The 17,740-nt window shown below is 37.6% G+C and overlaps 1 protein-coding gene across 50 annotated transcripts in view; it reads right to left on the bottom strand.

Moving 5' to 3' along the window:
- The window catches only part of LOC136840690 (nucleolar protein dao-5-like), a 1,019,029-nt gene that overhangs the window by 39,116 nt on the left and 962,173 nt on the right, over positions 1 to 17,740 (bottom strand). For 32 of the 50 annotated variants that reach the window (XM_067107459.1, XM_067107412.1, XM_067107455.1 and 29 more), the window contains 4 exons: positions 14,729 to 14,859; positions 12,546 to 12,675; positions 2,975 to 3,065; positions 2,057 to 2,173 (listed from right to left, as the gene is read on the bottom strand). In XM_067107459.1, coding sequence (XP_066963560.1) covers positions 2,057 to 2,173; positions 2,975 to 3,065; positions 12,546 to 12,675; positions 14,729 to 14,859 — 469 coding nt within the window. The remainder of the gene's footprint in view (positions 1 to 2,056; positions 2,174 to 2,974; positions 3,066 to 12,545; positions 12,676 to 14,728; positions 14,860 to 17,740) is intronic. The other 18 variants (XM_067107446.1, XM_067107461.1, XM_067107422.1 and 15 more) reach the window with 3 other exon arrangements.

Below are 17,740 nucleotides of genomic sequence, written 5' to 3'. Positions count from 1 at the left end.
TGTGATTCAGCCACATACCTTGAAAAATTTCTAATTACTGGTAAAGTGATGCACATCTAGATACTAATATTAAAATCAACTTAAATTTAGGTACACAGCTTAATGCCTCACAGATGAAAAAAATTATGATCCGTCACAATGTCAAAAACGATCAAATCAAACGTTTTCTTAATACTTAATATTATTTTCTTAACGGAAATGAAATTTTTCCATCTTTTTTTATTTTTTCACCTTTGCACTACCTGGAAGAGACAATGCAACATCCAATTCATGCCTTAAGCAGACTTTTAAAAGCTTACAGGTATAAAGGTAAGATAATCATTATTCTCTGGACATCGAGCATAAGGATAGTATGAGAAGTACTTAAAGTTCCGTTATCAAAATACATTTACAAACTGCAACACACAAAATGACATAAAACCAAGCAATAGAATTTTTTTTTATTCAGCAGAACAATTCAGGGTTCAAATAATGAAATGTCTTGAAGCCTCCCGTTCTGTCAGAGCTTCAAACTGCTGTTCCAAAGATTTTTGGTTAGTTTTTTTATAATGACCTCCAACAATGTGTTACCAATCTTTATAATATTCAACTGAGCATAAAGATTTCTCTTGCATACAGCCACCAAACTGGTTTGTTGTAGATCTTTAAAATATTGTCCTAAGCATAAAGATTTCTCTTGCACACAGTCACTAAACTGTTTAGCAACAAACCAAGATGAATCCTGGGGTGCCAAAAGTTCACAGCATATGGCCAAAGCAAGCAAGCACGCAAGCTCTTGAAAACGGAACAGCGTCAAAACATCCCTTTTTGAACCCCTGTACAGTACAGACTTCCAGAAAACGATCACATTCTGCAAGGCAACTGCAATGCAACTCAGTGATTTTTTTTTTTTTTTTTGTCTCTTTTGGAAGCAGAGAATGCTTCTTGTCATGACGTTCAGAGGGCTGTCAGGTGTGCACAATCTCCTATATAAATATACGAAATCAAAACGCCGACAAGACACTACTGACCTTCGCATTCTGTAGCTCTACAGCACTTCGCAGACCAGAAGATCCCCACTCCTTCCTGACCTTCCACTTAGCAAACAAAAGCTATTTTCTTACTACGTGAATGAACACATGACTCTCTTTTATGTATTTTTTCTCTCCAAGACAACGAAATGATCCGACACAACAATATAAAATAATAAGGTCACAAACATTAAAACTGGAACTTGAAGGAAGAATACACGGACAAAGTGGTTTTTTTTTTTTTTTTGGAATGTTTTCTTTTTTGGAATGTTGAGGGTTCAAGTTCAGACCTGTGCTCTCTGAAGAACAAGTATATGGTTGAGTCACGGAATGGTATAAAAATGATTTTCCTGAAATTTTGCGAAATCAGATGAGAAGGAATTCTTTCATTGTTCTAAAGTTGTCGACTTGAATTACAAACGTAAATGAAAATATCGCTGGAAAAACAACTAAAAATGGAGTGTATATACATACATACAAACATACATTACATATATATATATATATATATATATATATATATATATATATATATATATATATATATACATTTGTGTATCTATTATGTATGTATATATGTATGTATGTGTGAGTGTTTGTGTGTTCGCATAACTGTTTACATGATCAAGAATTTAAACAAAAAAAACAATGGGGGTACATATACACATTTACTTTACAGTTTCAACTACCTCAAGACATTGAATGACATAATGAGATACCATTAGGCAAAACTCTCAGCAAATGCTCTGCAAGAACAGATTAATAATCTTCCCTCAGTTCGGCTAATCGAAGAGAAACAAGCTTTTACAGTCAACACTGCCAAAATATACATAACAGACCCTCAAAAGCTAAAGGAAAATAATAACAAATAACTGACAGAACAAATAAATAAGTCAAGGTACTTCCAACTCAAACGAACGCAACAGTTGCTGGGTCGAACAGGAGGAGGATAATAAGATGAGGGAGGTCAAATCATAGAAAACGGAGAAATGTCACCGTATGGATACGAATAAAAGAAAACGGGAAACGGAGGACTGTTACCGTACCTTTCATTGGGCTTGTGATTGGTGGGGTCCTGCGAGAAGAGCGGCGTGAAGACCAATCTTCTGGAACGATTGGTTCAATCCTGTCCCTTGACGGCGAAGTGATCAAGAGACCCTCCTCTGAGACCACAATACACAGAAAAACGGTCAAACTAACACAAGACAGGAAGGAAAGACCAACTCAAGACATGAGTTAAAACAAATAAAAAAAATAAACGAAATCAACGGATGAACTTATTAAAACAGGTGGTTAAATTATATGGTGAAACAAATTGTTATTTTGATAAGTCATTGGATGAAAAGCCATGCTTTTACAGACTGGATCGAAGCTAGACGTTAGGCCTTTTTATATTAATTTGTTGAAATTGACAATGCAACTGCACGTTTAAGAGGAGGGCATGTTATATAGAAGGCAATGCCTTAAGAGAGATCCACTGTAAATCCACGTTTTTTCTTTTAAAACATAAACAAAAAAGGTTTATTTAAAAAAAAAAAAAACAGTTACTGTAAACGTTCCATGCACACCATGCTACAACTAAATGACTAGCCCACTTCAGAAGGACATCAAGTACAACTAGTACTTATTTACACCAAACTGAGTCTAGAGTTCTCTGCTTCCATTTAAGTTCTCTTAAGACTTTATTCGAACTGATTTAGGATGCTCTAGAAGGAATGGAAAAGACGTGAACATGTTCTAAGGTTAATTCTCGCATCATATACCTGTCAACGGCAAGAAAACAAAGTGAGGAAAAAATGAAAAACAAAACATCAAATCAAAAGTGATAGGGGAACCGCCTGCTGAAAGTTCCAACAACAGAGGTGAGGGAGCGTTGTTAGGGTTTTAAGAAAAAAAAGAAAGGATTGGAAAGGACCCTCCAGGGACGTTTTGGAGGACGGGAAGGAAGGGTTTGGGGATCCCACCTGCTGCTCCTGTGGTGCGGTCGTAGTGGTGTCGAGGTGTCGATTCTTTTGAGCTCCTCAAGTCGGCTTTGTCGGCTGGAGTCTTCTGCGTCTGGAGGGTGAAACGAAAGTGCCTTCGATAACTACGGCTGAGATTACCCCTGTAAGACTTTCTGTGGAAAAGTTCTTGTTATGCGTAGAAAAATGGTTGTAAGACTATGATTAATAACTATCAAGAATGTAATTATCTAACAGGTAGTAGGACTTAAGCTAACTTACGCAGGGTTCAGCCTTTAGAACTTTATTCTAAACTTATATGGTATTAAATAATAAACATATAAACTTTACTTGAATCTGAAGTATGGTAAAACTTAAAGCTTAAATGGACGGAAAGTGTGCTTCAGTATCCAATTGGAATAGAGAAATTTCACTCTGGTGGACAGTATCTCAAATATGACGATGAGACCATGTGCATTTAGGACACATGCCTGAACCATATTGGTATAATTTCCATATTTCTCACCCTGTCAATCCTTCTTACTCCAGTATACACTACACAAACAATTTAGATTAACAGGTTCACCTTTTGCTCTCATTCACGTTCAACATTCACAATTTGTTTACATAATAGAAGCTGGTCCAACGATCCTTTCAAATACTCAAACTTTAGCTTCCATAAACACGCCAATTCACTTTCAGATCTTCTGCACAAACCCTGCCACCTTACTCTCCTCTCATCCTACTACCATCCACTACCTCTACTTCAAAATACCTATACAACTCAAATTCTATCATTCTTCCATCATCCAAATTAACATTCTTACTCCATTTTCACAGATCAATTTATCCTCATAATCTCTGAAAATCCTGATCTTTGTTTCCTTCAAGAATTTTAGAACAGAATTACATAAAATTTATAGCCATATTTTTTAGGTGACCCCTTAGAAGGTAACTAGTGTGGAAATTAGGGAGAGTTGACAATTTCTTGGTGGAAACAGCCTCACTTCTTATTTAATTTCTCATAAAAGCTAACCATGTGAGCATGTCTGCCAATTTTCAATACATTATTTTTGCCAGCTCTTCATATAAGGCGCTCACACTTACAAAATACAGGTGCATGCAATAAACCAAGTCATGAACACAAGGCAGCAACTTATCTTTTACAAAACACAAAAAGGCTGAAAGTATGTCAACAATCATAGCAGAGAATGAGCTTTTGGCTAATAATTGATAACTGCATGAAGCACTGGTCAGAGCAACCATTATGTCATCAACTTCTATTCAACCTGTTTGTGATGTCAGTGTAACAAGTTACTGACGTGTGTATATGGCATTTTACTGTAGTGTGGACACACCCTAAAACACCCACAAACACACACACAAAAAGACAAAAAGGGAAAACATAACATTCTTTCAACTTGTGCCCCAAACCTACAAGTACACTATCGCCATTTCTACCGCCTACCTTTGCATTTAAAGCACCCAGCACAACCACCCTCCTAAACCAATCATCTAGAGATTCAAGTCTACTGAAACATTCTTTTCCCATCCAATCTAACCTTCCTAGGCTATATGCAGCTCCCAAGTCAACTTTCTCCCTTTTACACTCAGTTTTGCAGAGAAATCCTTGAGTTGCCTGCCCAGTCAATTCAGAGCTGGCATCCTTCTCTTTCTTGAAGAAGCTCAACTTTGGTTTCACTAAACCACAACTTGGCATCCAGGTCTATATCTTGAAGAATATATATTTAACTATCCTATATATTTATACATTCAAAACCATAACTATATATATATATATATATATATATATATATATATATATATATATATATATATATATATATATATATATATATATATAATATATACATATACATAAAGCACGAATCATCCAATATGACTATGAATACTGATGAAACAAAACACAGTCACACGTAATTCTATTGACAAAGTTTGAATAGAGGCTATTAGATGCGTCCCTAAAAAAAAAATTAAATACAACCACAGCATTCAAACATCATGCCACTCATTGAAAGCCTCTTTTTTACTGATAACACAAGTCATCGTGTGCTGAATAATAAATTCATCCAAAGAGAACTTTAATCAAGAGCTGTTAAAGACAAGTCACACGAGAGAATAATTATGTGGTTACTGTAGACAAAGCAGTTTTAACATGTAGGTCAACTAATTCTAAAATCTACGATGGACACGTGTTCCATTGCCGGGATCATTTACGAAAACGCAAACAGTCACCTGCTTACACCTCTCTCTCTCTCTCTCTCTCTCTCTCTCTCTCTCTCTCTCTCTCTCTCTCTCTCTCTCTGATTGTATAGCTAGATCGCAACCAGCATATGTAACTATTTAAGGCAGGTGAGTATGATGAGAAAATGAGAAAGACCACATAATGAACGAGAGAATGAGAAAGACTACATAATGAGTGAAACGATGTATGATGAGAAAATGAGAAAGACCACATAATGAGTGAGAAAATGAGAAGGACAACATAATGAGTGAGACGATGTGAGTATGATGAGAAAATGAGAAAGACTACATAATGAGTGAGAAAATGAGGACGACAACATAATGAGTGAGAAGATGAGAAAGACCATATAATGAGTGAGAAAATGAGAAAGACCGTATAATGCGTAAGAAAATGAGAAAGACCATATGATGAGTGAGAAAATGAGAAAGACCATATAATGAGTGAGAAAATGAGAAAGACCGTATAATGCGTAAGAAAATGAGAAAGACCATATAATGAGTGAGAAAATTTGAAAGACCAGATAATGAGTGAGAAAATAAGAAAGACCATATAATGAGTGAGAGATTGAGAAAGACCATATAATGAGTGAGAGAATGAGAAAGACCATATAATGAGTGAGGAAATAAGAAAGACCACATAATGAGTGAGAAAATGAGAAAGACCAGATAATGAGTGAGAAAATGAGAAAGACCGTATAATGAGTGAGAAAATGAGAGAGACCACATAATGAGTGAGAAAATGAGAAAGACCACATAATGAGTGAGAATGTGAGAAAGACCACATAATGAGTGAGAAAATAAGAAAGACCATAAAATGAGTGAGAAAATGAGAAAGACCACATAATGAGTGAGAATATGAGAAAGACAACATAATGAGTGAGAAAATGAGAAAGACCATATAATGAGTGAGAAAATGAGAAAGACCATATAATGAGTAAGAAAATGAGAAAGACCATATAATGAGTGAGAAAATGAGAAAGACCGGATATTGAGTGAGAAAATGAGAAAGACCATGTAATGGGTGAGAAAATGAAAATGACCATATAATGACTGAGAAATGAGGACCAGATGATGGGTGAGAAAATGAGAAAAATCATAAAATGAGTGAGAAAATGAGAAAGACGACATAATGATTGAGAAAATGAGAAAGGCCACATAATGACTGAGAAAATGAGAAAGACTATATAATGAGTGAGAAGTACAGAAAGACATAAAATGAGTGAGAAAATGAGAAAGACAATTTAATGAGTGAGAAAATGAGAAAGACCATATGAGTGAGAAAATGAGAAAGACCACATAATGAGTGAGGAAATGAGAAAGACCATATGAGTGAAAAAATGAGAAAGACCACATAATGAGTGACTAAATGAGAAAGACCATTTAATGAGTGAGAAAATGAGAAAGACCATATAATGAGTGAGAACATGAGAAAGACCATATAATGAGTGAGAAAATGAGAAAGACCATATAATGAGGATCTGCCTGAAATATGGGCTAGTTAAAACAGGAGGTGAAATGAGTACATGGGGGTTTGGTAAAATTCCATTATGAGGTCATAGGGTCAGCAGGGGGGGACTTTTGTGGATGCAGAATGACAGAAAAGTGGTGTGATGAGGAAATGAGCAGACAATTATCAAAAGAAAAGAAAAAAAGAAGGAGAACAATGAAAACAAGTAAAAAATCTTCGGCGCAATCGAGTTTTCTGTACAGCCGCTACAGCGTATAATCAAGGCCACCGAAAACAGATCTATCTTTCGGTGGTCTCGGTATAATGCTGTATGAGCCGCGGCCCAAGAGACTTTAACCACGGCCTGGTGGTGGGCTTGGTGGCCTGGCTTCTTTCGTTGCCAGAGGTACGATCATGGCTAACTTTAACCTTAAATAAAATAAAAACTACTGAGGCTAGGGGGCTGCAATTTGGTATGTCTGATGACTGGAAGGTGGATGATCAACATAACAATTTGCAGCCCTCTAGTCTCAGCAGTTTTTAAGATCTGGAGGCTGGCAGAAAAAGGGCGGGCAGAAAAAAGTGAGAACGGACAGACCAAGCCGGCACAACAGTTTTCCTCTCAGAAAACTAACAGAGGGAAGAAAGCGTTCATGGACTTGAAGGAGAATAAATTGCTCTTGGGAGGAGCAAATGCAGAAAGAATGGCTCTCAGGATAAAAGACGCAAATGAAACGAAGTTGCTGTCTGAAGTGAATGCAGTCCTGGGTCGACGGGGGTGAGCATTTTTGAGGTTTTTGAAGCTTTATTGAATGCGGAAGTGTAAGAAAAACAAACCCGAATGACACAAAAGTGAAAAGGATTAAGGTAAGTTTTAGAACAGAACAGAACATAGGATTTAGGCCAAAGGCCAAACATTGGAACCTATGAGGTCACTCAGCGCTGAAACTGAAACTGACAGTAAGTAAGTAAGTATACCTTAGTTTTACCAGACCACTGAGCTGATTAACAGCTCTCCTAGGGCTGGAACCAATTGTTAGGACCTTTATTGTGGAATCCGAACCACATTATAGCGAGAAATGAATTTCTATCACCAGAAATACATTCCTCTAACTCTTTCATCAGGACCGGCCCATCGAGTGAGTCTGAAGCTCATTCAGCCAACAAAGGGCTGAAACTGACAGTAAAAAGAAAGGTGTAACTGGAGAAAAACCTCAAACCAGTTGCACCATGAAATAATTGTTAAGAGAGGGTGAATAACAAAATGGAAGAAGGAGAATATGAACGTAGGTACAGTAAAAGGAATGAAAGGGGTTGCAGCTAGGGGCCCTGAAAGGGACAGGCTGCAAAGAACCTTGAATAATGCCTGCAGTGCACCGCGTGAGGTGCACTGACGACACTACCCACGCACGGGGTAAGGTAAGTTTTGAGGAATGCTGATGGCAGTCACTGTTGACGAAGAGGGTGATGGAGAATGAAGAATGACAAGACACTTGGCGTTGATGAGGAGCTGCGATACGGATAATAATGAATGAATATAAGTACAGATTAGCACACATAGACCTTACTTCCCCGGCTTTAAGCGTCATCACTCCTTCTGTAACTGTTGCCCATGATCAAACCACCACAATTATGAGTTTCACTTTCACCACCTTACTGCCATACTACATACGCAGCTAAACCGCGTCAAAACACCAATTCTTCACCGTTTGCTCTTTGACTATCACAGGCATATGTTCACCTGCTCTCTCGAGCGTGACATACAAAAACGCAAGACTATGGTTTGATCTTGGAGGGGAAAGGAAAAAAAAGTAAAGATATGTGGAGTAAGAATTTAAGTTAATATGAACACCAAAGAAAAAAAAATCTTAAGCAAGTACAAGAAAATTTTAAGACCTCATCAGGCCACACACACACACACACACACACACACACACACACACACACACACACACAAAGCAACGGCCTACCTGGACAAGACCTGTTGAGCTACTGACTTCTATTCATGAGATACTCCACAATGAATACTAAGGCAAAAGTCATTGTCCCGCCCCCCCTCTCTCTCTCTCTCTCTCTCTCTCTCTCTCTCTCTCTCTCTCTTTTTCACCCCGTCTGAGCTTGTTTTGTATGTGTATGGAAGTATATTTACATATACATTATATATATATATCTTATATATATATATATATATATATATATATATATATATATATATATATATATATATAGTTTTAAATTTTGTTATTCCAAAATCTATTACTTATTCTTCATGACTCGACATTAACGATCGAATATAAAGTACCGATACTCCAAGCGGAAATTAGGTGAAATAAATGCAATGACATGCATTGATGGTGACGAAACTCTTAAAAATTTAACTGGAGTCATAACTCTCAGCTCATCAGTGCCAATGTTTCTATCGATACGAACCAGATGTGCTTTGGGTATGGAAGAGTTCACAGTTATACTTTTCCACAAAGTTGGATCGAGACCTTTTTTTGTCATTCACATGTTTTCCAGAAAGGAACTGTCCTCATTCACAAGTTTTCCATCAGGAATTGTCGCCATTCACATGTTTTCCAGAAAGGAACTGTCACTGGATCAGAGAAATTGTTGTCCATATCTTTAAGGTCCTCATTGATATTTCACTCAGAAATAAATGGACACAGCATTTAAACTAGCGAACGATTAATTGTCACAATCAGAGCGAAGGTTCAGTTCAATTCTCCCTACGCGACAGTGAAATATCAACTGGTATTTTTCTTGATTCTTTAAATGAGATTTTGTGCATAGCTTTCGTAACAAGAGACTGAATTTTCAACTACCGTCCGTAAAAGCTTCATACCAAAAAAAACTGGCTCTCTAATCGAAAAAAATCATTTCAGATAATTATATGAAAAATAATTTTTTTTATCCACTAAGTAGATAAAAATAAACTCGAGGCACCGATGCAAAAACATTTATTCAACAAAATCTGAAAACCAATGCACAGAACATGACAGCTGGCAACCACTCTCTGTCTCTATATCTCTCTCTCTCTCTTAAGGCAGAGGAACTCCGAGAGGTAATCATGCAAAACTATAAACTCCTGGTAAAGCAAACTATACATATATGCCATTTCAAAAGTAGCATCTTCAAATGAAAAAAACGGCTAAGCATTCCATTCATAAAATGTCGACTAGCTTTGCCATATACTGTTTGACCTCCGCGCGATTCTCTAGCACAGACGCGCCGAGAGAACCTTTGAATTTTTGTGCATTGCTGTTTTTGGTCAAAAACTGATCAAGTATCATAATGAGAGACATTCATTACAAAACATTACATTAACTGATCGTCTTACAGTCCAATGGTGTCACGATCAAGTCCAAACAAAGCTAAGGCAAAGCTACTTCTTCCTTGATTCAAAATGATCATTTTCGAGCGTAACAATTTTTTCCAATGTCATGAAAAAAATAAAACTGTTTTCATCTGGTTTGACACTGACTACATAAATCTAATTTGGATCATAAGCTGCCATTGCAAAAGAAATATGTATATTCGCGCAGTCTTTTTGGGAAACTAAAAACACCTATGTAAATACAATTTAGATCAAGCTGTCACTGCAAGAAAAAAAATATATATATATATTCGCGCCGTCATTTTGGAAAACTAAAGACAAACATGGAATGGAACCGAGCTCTGTAACATGTAAAAAAAAAAAAAAAATGCAAGCAGACAAAATTGGCATCAACATCAATGAAAATTGGAGTTCAGGGACAAAAAAATTGCCGAACACAATTCCTTTAACTTCTAATGAAAGCTCAATTGGAGAACGGAAGCATCCAACATTTCTGTCAGGAGGATTCTAAAAGAGGCAGGAAAGTCTAGAGTCTTACCATTCTCCTATGTGCTAATAAATGGATGTAATTGAAGTTAACCACAAAAGACAAAATACTTGGCACGACACTCAAAAAACCTCACGATATATGTATATCTATCTATATATATATATAACATAGTCGTCACATAATTTCACTGTGTATACATATTCATATCACTCGCATTAGGCTTCAATAAGATGGGATGGTTTAGATGCCAGATTCTTTAATTTACAAAGTACTGGAGCTTTCGAAGACATACAGTGTTCATCCTCAGGTAACCGGTGCATCAGTACCTGAAGAAGAATATTAGTATGGCTTCGAAAGCTTGTCCTTTGTAAATGAAAGAATCTGGAATCTATACCATTCCGGCTTATTCTAATACGATAAATATATAATGTATATATACACATACATATATGAGTGATCGTTATATATATCTATATATTTAAAGATTGCTCCATCATTTTGTGACAGATTAAATCCCAAACATAACTTTCCCTCACACGGATAATTTAACTATTTTCTTTCTCATGACCCACTCGGCACTAGTACGGTATGAAGACCTAGAATTTTTCTTTATTTAATCTAATGCGGGTTACTGAAAAATTTTTGTTGCCCCTTCTGATAGATAAATGACACTCGAAAGAGTCTGTCACAAAGTCTGCCAATATATTTCAGCAAAGATTTCTCAGGTTTACGATCTAGCTTTTTCTATATCGTCTATAAGGTCTCGTAAAACTGTTGCAGTAACCTCATTTCTTCAAGCCTTGGGATTTGGGATTACAAAATCCCAGCTTACAAATCCGCACGTAATCCACCTAAACTGCTTATTCGTTTCAGGGGCAGCGAGTCATCGTTTTTCTCAAATATCTTTCAAACTAATTATTTGATCGAAATGGTGCTTTGACACAGTTTACAGGACACCTCCCTCTAATCTTTGGTAATACAGTGCATTGTCAAATGGTGTTAGTCAAGGCGTTTACTCTTGGCTTTTAAAGGCAAAGTCGCATGAGTCAGCAAGACTAATCCATGCAATCGAACGTCCGCTATCCCCATTGACAGGAAACCGGGGGGACGGAGATGGGGAGGCCAGGGAAGTGGGTTGAGGGAGGGATGAGGAGGGGAAGGGAGAGGGAGGGACAGGATGGGGATATAGGACGTTCGAATGCAGAGTTTGGCGATGCTTGGCAACACCATGTAAGTCAAGAGTAAACGCCTTGACTAAAACCATTTGACAATGCACTATATTACCAAAAATTAGCGGGAGGTGTCTCGTGCACTGTCTCAAAGTACCATTTCGATCAAATAATTAGTTTGAAAGATATTTGAGAAAAACGATGACTCGCGGTCCCTGAAATGGATAGTAAATATGGACATGGGATTGGGGGCGTCTGAACGATACACTTTAATGTAAACCTTGTCAATTCTATTAATTTAATGCAGATCAGAAAAATACTTTAAAACAACCAATAAATACTGTTTGCTTGCATGGCTCTTAACTGATGAGTTGGGACCTGAGGGAAAGAAATTTTAATTTTATAGGAAAGTGTGTCCTTTCCTAACGATTAAGGGCTTGGGACTAACGACCTGAGGAATTTCTGACAAAGACCCTGTTTCTAGAGATGAAGAATTTTAAGTTACAAAACCCTTACAATTCTATGACTAACAAGGGACTTAAGACTAGAGACCTCAGAGATATAACGTTACAACTTATAGAGAATATCACCCACTTAGTTAGCTAATGGCGCCAGACAGGGGACCTGAGACACAGAGCATCCTAACTGTACCCTGTTCAAGCAAAACAATATTCAACGTACAACTCGTTTACATACTTCTAATGGTCATTCGAGCAAGCAAAGTGCTGAAACTCAGTTGACGCAACAACAAGGCACCAGTTAAGACGCTCTAGTTCCCAAATGAAAAGACAAATCTTGAAAAAAAACTATTGCCAGAGTAAGCGGAACAGGTCCCCTTCGACTCAGGCGAGGCAACAACACAGAAAGCGACCAGGTCTCACACTCACATGCACAGCTGCGGGCTTAGGTTTGGGCGGCGCAGTGGTTGGGCGTTCGCGCGAAGAAGTACTCACGTGCTTGATCGGGGACGACCTCCTCGAGTTCTCGATGTCCTTCTCTGCCTTACTGATCGGCCTACTGCAAGTTGCACAGGGAGAGAGCTCAGAGATTCTGACATTAAACAGTGAACGGGAGGTTTTGCTGAGGGGAATCGTATCGCAAGCGACTCCGTCTAAACTTAACAGAGGGCATGTCATGTCAACAGAAGAAGAGGAAGAAGAAGAAGAAGAACCAGGCGCCTAGACGGCCGTTACTGGACACTTGTTTTGACTTTGTAACAACAGAAAGCTAGACAAATGCGATATGAAGACAAATATGAGCAATGCCAAAGACTTAAACATAATCTACCATGTATCCTGTAAGTTATTGGGGCACTTAGGAGGAATAATAAAATTAGAATTACAGTATCAAAACTTGGTACCAATTCTTACAGCAACATCTCCAACATAATCACACAAAGCCACCACTGCTGACACACACAAAAATGAAACTGCTTTTGACTTCAGTGGAAAATATCCACTTCTACCAATATTCCAAGATATAACTACACCAGTGGCTCTCAAACTGGGGGTTAATTACCCCCGTGGGTGTAATGAAGCCGTTTCTTGTGGGGTGGGGGTAACGAGGCACTTTCTAAAAGTAATAGTTCTTTGGAGTAAAATTCAATAAATTTATAAATAATAATAATAAATGAATGAATAAATAAAATTAAGTAATTAATAATGCAGAAGTTACTCTAAAATCTACATTCTTTATTTCTTAAGACTTGAGTAAAAGTAAAATTAATTTCTTGCATACAAAATGCATTAGATTAGAAATCAAGCACTCCAATATTTTTCTTTCCTTTACATCATAACTTCACATAACTGAAGAGGAATGGACTGCGGGGATAACGATGCCAAAAATTTTGAGAACCACTGAACAACACTCTCATTTGAATTGAAATCTGTATAATCAACATATGTGTGCGCCATTGTGTCTTAGTAAGTTTGAATATACCTTTAAAAATGCCATATTTCCTTAATATCTGTTTTCAAGGAACTGACAAGTACCAACCCTGTAAAATCAGATTAAAGCTAATACAATTCCATTTGATTTCACAAACGAGTATAATTAATAGATTACAGGTTGGATTATAGAATTTAGGCCAAATGCCAAGCACTGGAACCTATGAGGTCATTCAGCGATGAAAGGGAAATTAAGAGCAGAAAGGCTTGAAAGGTGTAACAGGAGGAAAACCTCTCAGTTGCACAATGAAGCAAGTGTTAGGAGAGGCTGGATAGCAAGACGGAAGAGAGAGGATATGAACGGAGGGACAGTAAAAGAAACGAAAGGGGCTGCAGCTAGGGGCCGTAGGGACGCTGCAAAGAACCTTGTATAATGCCTACAGTGCACAGCGTGAGGTGCACTGACGGCACCCCCTAAGGGAAGAGTATAATCAATGAAACGTTAATCCTGGCATAATAAAAAGAAAGCATTCGCTTGATAAACAACACACAATGTAAAAATAGATATATTACCTGCATCCAACGGTTGGCAATCAAAAGATGTCATTTCCTTAATTGATAAAAAAAGAAGGGGAGCATATTCAAGCATCTCAAATTACAGAATGGAACCTTGTATTTGACGTTATATTTCTTTGTATCTTGAACTTTCCTGTGAAACGGCAAGAAGAAGGGGAAACTGAGAAACGTAACTAACAATATATTTTCCTGTTTATCTCGAAGTTTCCTGAAGTACAGAAAGCACAAAAATGAACGAAGCAACTCTGCCCTAAAATGGAAAACTGCAGTATCTGCAAAAATTTTCAAAACTCAGATATATGCCACATAATGGGCTCGTTGAAACACTAAAACACAAGTTACTGCAGTTTCAGAATGATTCTTCAATGCTTTCCACGAGTATTTAGGGGGTCCCATTTGCAGCATCTGCAAAATCAGTAGTAAGGCAAGGGAGTATCTACCATTTTTCTCAGTTTTGTACTTCTGCAGATAATGCAGTCGTCCATTTCCGGGCAGAACTGTCAACAACGCTACTGTCATCCACACTTCTCCCAGGAGGAGGGGGAAACAATCCCCAGGAGACGAAACAGAGAAAATAAAGAAAATTAAAAGAAGATGACATAACGAACCTTGGTGAAGCCGCTGCCAAAGAGAGGGCTTGAAGGGACGACCTTCGAGAAACCTGTTCCCACAACTCCGCCTGCTTCGAGTAGATCTCAGCTAGCCGCTCTGAGGCGGTCTCAACTCCCCAACCGCGATGCTGTCGGGAAGAAGAAGAAGATAAACGCGCGTGAGGATTTTGAGCTTCTGGGCTGTTGCTGACAGAGAGAGAGAGAGAGAGAGAGAGAGAGAGAGAGAGAGAGAGAGAGAGAGAGAGAGAGGAAAATTAAGGAATATAAAAGCACAAGGTGAAAGGTGATAATATATAAAGAATAATGACTCAGAGAGAGAGAGAGAGAGAGAGAGAGAGAGAGAGAGAGAGAGAGAGAGAGAGAGAGAGAGAAGAGGAAAATATATAAAGCACAAGGTGAAAGGTGATAATATATAAAGAATAATGACTCAGAGAGAGAGAGAGAGAGAGAGAGAGAGAGAGAGAGAGAAGGAAAATTACAGAGTGAAAGGTAATATTATATAAAGAATAATGTCTCAGAGAGAGAGAGAGAGAGAGAGAGAGAGAGAGAGAGAGAGAGAGAGAGAGAGAGAGAGATTAAGGAATGAAAAGTAATATGTAATGAATAACGAGAGAAAGAGAGAGGAATATAAAAACACAATGTGAAAGGTAATGAGAGAGAGAGAGAGAGAGAGAGAGAGAGAGAGAGAGAGAGAGAGAGAGAGAGAGAGAGAGAGAGAAATTAAGGAATATAAAAGACAAGGTGAGAGAGAGAGAGAGAGAGAGAGAGAGAGAGAGAGAGAGAGAGGGAATTAAGGAATATAAAAGCACAAGGTGAGAGAGAGAGAGAGAGAGAGAGAGAGAGAGAGAGAGAGAGAGAGAGAGAGAGAGAGAGAGAGAGGGAAATTAAGGAATATAAAAGCACAAGGTGAGAGAGAGAGAGAGAGAGAGAGAGAGAGAGAGAGAGAGAGAGAAATTAGCACAAGGAATAGAAAGAGCACAAGAGAGAGAGAGAGAGAGAGAGAGAGAGAGAGAGAGAGAGAGAGTCGTAATACTGATCTGTAGCAGCGTTCAGGAGAAATGAAAACTACTGCGTTTGACAGTCCACAATCCTCGTACTGTACACGTACAGTATTCTTATTCACCCAACAAATTCTGCTTTAGCTTTGACTCTAAATTTAGCTGACGCTTGATATTTACATGATTCATAAAAGCTGCAACTTATATGAGATATTTCTTGGTAAAAATCATATATCATGCAAAAAATAGCCCTCTATGAAACTAGCGTATTCCAAGAGAAGGATTTCAAGACAAATTAAGAGGATGATTAAGATTGTATACCATTTGAAACCACTGACTGAAAACCACAAATCAAGAGAAAAACACAGTTAGCCCAAGGTTTAACCCTTCTTAAAATTAGTGATTTTATTCAATGACTATGAAAAAAAGTTTTACAGATCTCTGGAGAGAATTTCCTGTAATTGAAGAGGAATGGCGTCGCTATATAGCAGGCTATAAATATATATATTACTATACTATATCTAAGTGAAGAGCTCTCATTTTCTACGAACAAGCCGAGGCCATGTCCTCATCAACGTTAAGTGGCACTTGCTGTTACCGTACAAATAAATTCATTCTCTCCAAATGACTGCTGAATGATTCATCTCAAGACAGTGACAAGCGGTTGGAGAAACACCTCCAGAACACTTCTGAGTCCCTGTAACAGCAAGGCGACGTGAAGGAAACATGAACTAGAACTCAATTAGCAGTTTTCTCTCTCTGGGGGTCACAAATCAAATGAACAACATAACAGATGACATGAACTGGTAGCTGGGGAGTTATAAAATAATACAATAACACAAAGACCACGAAGCTGATCTGGAACTATGTTGATCATATAAATTATGCCGTTGGGATGCACAGATGCCAGGAAGTTGTTTTTTTTTTTTTTTGTTCTACGGATTAGGCCTCGTAGAGTCGTCTACTAAGAGATACGTAAAGGTCTAAAACTGGAAGCCAGCAAAATGCAGGATCTAGTTCGAATTAAAAAATAAAAAATTACAAGGAAACTTAAAAGAGTCCACTAAAGAGATCAAGGCAGCCATGCTGACGTACAAACTGAGCCTGTTGCAGACATACTCAAGGGGGGGAAAGTTGCATGCTGGAAACTAAACGTACTTCAAAAAGAATTAATGATATGCATTGTCAAACCATGATGAGGGAACATTGTAAAACAACAAATGAGCTTCATTCAAAGAAATGAATTAAAAAAGAAGACTTTTTTTTTTAAACTGTTTATGACTGAGTTTGTTAAGCCAAATAAACATATCAACATACCCACAGGGATGGCTCACCGTAGGAAAAGGTATATATATATATATCTGTATAAGAAGATTTTTTCTTCCTTTTTTTTGGGGGGGGGATGCTAAGATTCGCAAGTGCTACTGGGCTCTTCCGAAAAAAAATGTTTTAATTCAAATTAATATATATATATTTTTTTGGACATGAAATTAATCTCTGTATCTGGCAAAAGTTTCGGGTTCATCAAATTTGACAATGCAATCGTGCACTGGTGGTCATTTCAGGACATATTTACGTTCCAGAAGCTTTACAGCTTCGTCAACTCATCCTTCAGTTATAAAAACTAATACATTTCATTCATATTGGTTACTAATAGTTAAAAAAAAAAATTGGAAGAGGGAGATAATCGAATACTCTAAAGCACAATTCAAACCTCCTCAATCAGTGTTTTTAACAATAAAAAACAAACCAAGATTGTTTCATTGACCTTGAACCAGAAATGAGTTACCTGTTTTCAGACACACCTCAGATGGGAGACTGTATACAAAAAATGAAATCATTGTCCTGCCTCTGGCAGCCTGGTTAAGGAGGTTTGCGCTAAGGACTTACAAATTAACATCAACAAAAGTAAGAGGAAGACCATTACCACGAGCTATCAATGCAATGGAACCAAACAAAAGAATAGAAGAAAAAAAAACAATAGGAACTTACTATTCTGATCAAAATAAAA

Source organism: Macrobrachium rosenbergii, chromosome 8, assembly GCF_040412425.1.
Source record: "Macrobrachium rosenbergii isolate ZJJX-2024 chromosome 8, ASM4041242v1, whole genome shotgun sequence".
Lineage (NCBI taxonomy): Eukaryota > Metazoa > Arthropoda > Malacostraca > Decapoda > Palaemonidae > Macrobrachium > Macrobrachium rosenbergii.
This window is presented reverse-complemented; position numbering and strand designations above follow the sequence as displayed.